This window comes from Rattus norvegicus, chromosome 10 (genome assembly GCF_036323735.1).
Source record: "Rattus norvegicus strain BN/NHsdMcwi chromosome 10, GRCr8, whole genome shotgun sequence".
Taxonomy (NCBI): domain Eukaryota; kingdom Metazoa; phylum Chordata; class Mammalia; order Rodentia; family Muridae; genus Rattus; species Rattus norvegicus.
In genome coordinates this window covers 44,236,700-44,242,687 of record NC_086028.1, presented here as the reverse complement: position 1 = coordinate 44,242,687, position 5,988 = coordinate 44,236,700, and the positions used below count along the sequence as shown (strand labels likewise).

General features: G+C 47.6%; 1 protein-coding gene across 1 annotated transcript; it reads right to left on the bottom strand.

Moving 5' to 3' along the window:
* Positions 1 to 1,845: 1,845 nt before the first annotated feature.
* On the bottom strand, positions 1,846 to 2,406 carry H3f4 (H3.4 histone, cluster member). The gene has a single exon (NM_001109642.2). It carries the CDS (start codon positions 2,309 to 2,311, stop codon positions 1,901 to 1,903), a length of 411 nt encoding a protein of 136 aa, NP_001103112.1. The 5' UTR covers positions 2,312 to 2,406; the 3' UTR covers positions 1,846 to 1,900.
* Positions 2,407 to 5,988: the final 3,582 nt, after the last annotated feature.

The following is a 5,988-nucleotide window of genomic DNA, read 5'->3' as shown; positions in this document are numbered from 1 at the left end:
GGGAAAGGCTGGGTTTGTGTTACAGCACTGAGAGAGACCAGGAGCTGGGGCAAACCGGCATTGTGGCGTCAACGCACGCAGGCTGGTTGCTTGGTGGAGGTGCCGCAGGGGCGGGGTTGAGGCTGGTACACCGAAGGGTGGAGGCGGGGCCTCACTGGTTAGAGTGGGGTAAGGGAGGTGGGGGGCGGTGATGGAGGCGGGACCTCGCTGGTTAGGGTGGGGTCAGGGGAAGTGACAGAAATATGGCTTCCCTAGAGTTGTGGGACCAATAGATCGACAGGGGAAAGAGATTAGGTGGGGACTTGGTGATTCAGGTGGGGACTGCAGGGAAAGTGTGGTCGGATTTGCATGGATTGAGACCAGGAAAGGAAAGGGGGAAATTTAGAAATTAGGGATTGAAAGTTGGGAAGTGGTGATCCATGCTTTTAATTCCAGCACTTGACAGGCAGAGGGGCAGAGGTAGGCTCATCTCTGAGTTTGAGGCCAGAGGGAGTTTCAGGATAGCTAGATCAGCTAGGTCTACAAAGAAACTGCCTTTAGACTCCCCCCACCCCAACCTCCAGCGCACGTGCCGGTACACACGCGCGTGTGCACACACACACACACACACACACACACACACACACACACACACCGGGAAGAGGGAGAGGGAGAGAGAGAAAGGGGGAGAGGGAGAGGTGGAGAGGGAGAGAGGGGGAGGGGGGAAGAGGAAGAGAGGGAGAGGGGGAGAGAGGGAGAGGGAGAAAGAAAGGGAAAAAGAGAAAGAGAAAGAGAGAAAGAAAAGAAGTTGGGGCTGGAGCCTGGGGGGGGGGTGTTGGAGACACAATGGGCTTCAGAACTTTCCAGTTGCATATTTACATTATCTGCACACCCTGGGAGTAATTTATACCACTGATACCAAAGCATGCCACAGTTAACATTGAGCATCTTCAAATCAAGCATGGGACAACTTAGTATTCTCAACGTTAGGCAGTACTTGGCTATGTATTTAACAAAGCCATTAATAAGTGATTCCACTATGTAGCAGAAGTAAAGTTTTCTGTATTAACTTCACAGCCACATTCAGGCTATTCCCCCTCAGCCCTCTACTATACAGTTCAGCTAACCAGGCTCTCAGTTTGATTTCTGAGTAAGCAAGCAGGTTAGTCTCCATGCCTGTCATCTCAGAACACCACCAGCTCTTTGTAGGGACAATATACTAACACCCAGAGAATTAAACTACAGGGCAAAACATCCTCTTGATAAGAGGTTCCTATTGCTTACCAATCAGGTTGAGTCAATACAATAGCTGGGCTTTCCTACCCTACAGGAATCCTCTAATACAGAATTTTCTGGATGTGTCCCCTGGAATTATGTAAGTTAGCATTTCCCTGACTTCTGCCACCGCTGTAACAGACGGGCAAAGTTAACTTTTAAGGCACAGGAACAGCTAGCCTTTTTAACTTCAGGCCAAATCTGACTCAAAACACTAGGCAATTAACAAAACTTACTTGATTGATAACTGTTGTGGACGCATTTGGGTACTATCCACCATGCGAACACTATAGTTGTGACAGTATGTTTACTACCCGTAGGAGCTGGGCTCCTGCCTTCATTGGACAAGGACAGTCACCAATACAGCTATTAACGTTGCACTACAAAGGCTCAGGCCACGATACCTGTTAAGAGAAGGCAGGTTAGAATGGGATGTACTTTAAGCTGAACAGCCCACAGGGCAAGGATCAGCTGCTGACCTCGCTAACCCTATCCCTGGGAAGCCACTTGGATCCCCAGCCACTGTGTCTTGATCTCCAGAAGTGAAGGAGATCAAAGAAATCTTGGTTACAACACTGTTTTCCGAATCTGTGGGTGGCTCTGAAAAGAGCCGTTGGGTTGGTTGATGAGCAGTGCCTGTGGAGGTCTAAGCCCGTTCTCCGCGTATGCGCCGAGCCAACTGGATGTCTTTGGGCATGATGGTAACCCGCTTGGCATGGATAGCGCACAGGTTCGTGTCCTCGAAGAGCCCCACGAGGTACGACTCGCAGGCCTCCTGCAGCGCCATTACAGCCGAGCTCTGGAAGCGCAAGTCGGTCTTGAAGTCCTGGGCGATTTCACGGACCAAGCGCTGGAACGGTAGCTTGCGGATCAACAGCTCGGTGGATTTCTGGTAGCGCCGGATCTCTCGCAATGCCACAGTACCAGGGTGGTAGCGGTGCGGCTTCTTCACGCCGCCGGTGGCTGGAGCGCTCTTGCGTGCCACCTTCGTGGCTAGCTGCTTGCGTGGAGCCTTGCCTCCCGTCGACTTCCGTGCTGTCTGCTTGGTGCGTGCCATCTTCCTGGGCCGTATTCCCTCCTCTCCTCAGGTGCAGAGGGTGGCGAGCACCGCAGCTTTTATAGACCCAGCTGCATTCCTATTGGTTGCCCGCCAGGTGGCATTATGGGATGCTGCACTCTGATTGGTCTACTGGGGTCTCTACTTTACACCCTGCCTCTTACATTCTCTCTGAGCGGTGTGGCTTCCAGAGCCGTTAGTTGAGGCTCGGTAGGAATGCAGTGGGGACTGTAGAAAAACTCAAGTTGTTTTCTCAGAGCCTTTTGTTGTTGTTGTTGTTTAAAGAAATAAAACCCAAACAGACAAAAAAACAAAAAACCAAACAAACAAACAAAAAAAACCCAACATTGCCTCGACCCCAAGACACAAAGAACATTCTAGAACCTTTCTGCAGCAAGGCATAGTTTTCCTGAGTTCTGGAATACTAAAACAAGAACACCCCCCCCCAAAACCCCCAATCAACCAACCAAACAAACAACCAACCAAACAAACAAAAAAACCCCACCTGGTTTAAGGACACCCCTGGGGTGGCGTGGACATGGGTGAGGGCTGGAGGGAGGTAGCTCGGAAGTTAAGCTTAATTCTAGGACTTGGGAGGCAGAGAACGGTGTATATCTGTGTGTTTGAGGCTAACTGGGGTTACATATTAAAGCACTTTTTTTTAAAATGGGGGGGTAGAATTAGAAAAGTTCAATAAAAGAAAAATGAAAAAATAAAATGTTATTTGCCGGAAAAATGGGAAGAACTCAAGATCACAGAGTTAAGTAAGCCGGATCCAGGAAGAAATGCATGGCATGGGTTCTCTAGCATGTGGAAGCTAGATTTTTTTTTTTAATCATAAAAATGGGGATGGGTACTTATGGAGAGAAAGGTGACCAGAGGGAAGAGGGAAAAGGGGAGAGCTGATGTGTGTGCAGATATGAACAAAGATTGTGTGTGTAAAGTTATCAAAATGAAAGCCATTACTAAGCACAGTTAACATGCATTAATAAAAAAAATCTGAAAGAAAGAAATGACTCAAAGGACAGTGGCCCATGCTTATAACCTCAGCACTCGGTGGCTGAACAGAAAGATAACAATTTTGAGGCTTAGTGTACACTTTATCAAACAAAATAAAGCACCTTTAGATCTGAAAAAAATCATAAAAGATTTCTGAAGCAAAGATTTTAAGGATGGCATGGGTTGTATTCAAGGATCTCCCAAAGGTCACAATCTGGACATCAAACAATAGTAATAATGGTTAGTTACTTAGACCACGTCAGAGGTCATCCACATAATTCAGAGGTCATCCACATAATTTCAAAAACGTGAGTCCAGTAAAGGAAAGAAATCAAACTGCGGTGCATCCTTACGGACTTGGTTTAAAAAACAAAACAAAACAGAATGCACTGACAATCATGGTGTTTTGCTTCTAAACATATACGTGTAGTTTAAACAGAGCCCAGGGGTGCGGTCGCGGGGAGGCGCTACATCAACCGGAGGACATGGGTAGTCCATTGGTGGTGCCCGGGAACCGGGGCATCCTGGCACTAGTGCCAGCTATGGACACAGTGACAGGGAAAATGGCTTCACTTTCAGAAAGAACTAACCGGAATGCACGACCCTGTGAGACTTCAGCGACACACAGTGTTTGATATCCTGACGGAGCCAGGGAGAAAGGAGTCCTTCATCCTCCCCGCCCCCCCCCCCCCCGCTCCCCGCATCTCACGCAGCCAATGGGATCAGCCAGAGCTTTCACACCGACCAATCGGAAAACGCCCTTGAGCAAGCCCAGGTTCCGAAGCTCGAGAGGGCAAAGCACGTTGCTTCTCCCAAGGCCGAGGCGCCCACCAGAGGATGCGGGAAAAACCTTCCCTACCCCGCGGCGAGCACGCTCCCACACTCCCGCACCCCAAACCTCCGGAAGGCCAAATTGCAGCCGTCACCGCGGTGGTTCCCGAGCTGTGCGCTGCACCCACGGGCGCCAGTGCTATAATCTTAAATCTGTTTTTATTTTGGTTTGGTTTGAGTTTTGATTTTTGTTTCATTCCAATTAGACTGCGCTGAGCTTCTCAGAGAAAAGTCGCGCCATACAAGACTGCATGCAACTGCAGAGCAGCGTCTCAGAATCTGGGAAGGAGCTTTTCTTTCTGGAGCCTGTAGTTTCTTTTCCCTATTTCATTATCCGATCCATATCTATGCCTTATGGGAAGGGATCAGATGAAGGTTTAGTGTTGGGGTGGAAGATGGGGGCGGGGAGCTCAGCAGTAGAACAGCGTTGCCCTCTTAGCTCCGTGTTGCTTGCTGGTGGGGGGGTCAATTTCTTTTCATCACTGGCTAGACAGGGAAGAAATCCTTTTTAAAATTAACTTAGCAAATACATATTTAGCACTATGTGCAAGGCGTACTAACACGTGAGAGTGACAGTAGACATAAATGTGCCTCTGCACTCTTCGACGTCGATGTCAGCTAGTTGTGAGCTGGCCACAAAATTGTAGTTTATCCCAAGGCAGGAATGGGGACAAAGCAGAAACGCAGGGTACTGGAAAAGAGAGGAGGCATGCCTTTTGTTTCTTGTTTTGTTTTTGACAGTCATCCTAATCAGGATGGTCTGATTGGTCAGCAACTGTAGCGATTTCAGAGATCATGTGAGTCTTTACGGAAATTCCTATGTGGGTCCTTTTTGCCTCTTTAAAATTCGAGCTGTTTGCTATTAAATTATAGGGCTTTGCTGTTTTGGATATTGTCTGATCAAATGTATGGCTTCAAAATGCTGTTCCCTATTCTGTGGGTTGCATTTTAATGTTCCTATCTTACTTCTGTATGTAAATTTTTGTTGTAGCAACTCAATAATACTTAAGACAGGTATATTTTGTCCATTTTTGAATTGAATCATGTGTATGTGTTGGAACTGTTTAGAGGAGGAAGAAAACTTTGTGCCATCATGATGCCAGTGAGGACGACAGGCTGCCCTTAGCAGGTGGGAATATCCAGTAGGTACTATAAACATGCAGTTTGGGGAGGGTCCCTCAAGGTCAGCAGCCAGACCTGTGATGTGCAGCAAGGAGGCCTGAGGCCCCTGCCTCCTAGACACCCATCCAGCTTTGCCACTCACCATATTAGGAAAGGAGCTGTCTACACAGCCTGAGTCCAACTGGCCTGGAGCTTGTTATGAGCCCCAGAGCTTAGTTTGAGGGACAATATGGCAAAGTGCAGCCTCGGTGGTCCTTGAACTACCTCATTAACCTACCAGAGAAGCTTTTGTCATTTTCCAGCTGATCCCTGCGGAGTCTCCAGTGACCTTTCCTGGCTCTTCAGCTTTCTTCTCCTGAGTTATCTGAATATGCACAGAGCTTTATGAAAATGATTTTTGATCAACCTAGTACAACTATTTACCCTATAGTTACATTGCATTATTTACAAGGAGTCATGGTGGCATACTTTAAGACACTCAGGACATGTGTAGGCTATAAGCAGATATTATGACTTTGTATATAAGGATACTGGGTACCTATAGATTTCAGTGCCTGCCCGGCTGGGGGTTGGGCAGGAAGATGATCCTGGAACCAATCCTGTGATGCCAAAAGACACTGAAACATCCTCTAGGCTTTTCCATGTGACAACAAATGAAATTTTGGTTTTTTTTAAGCCTATGTCGTATTTATCTGTGTATATACCACATTTTGGAGATCTCTATC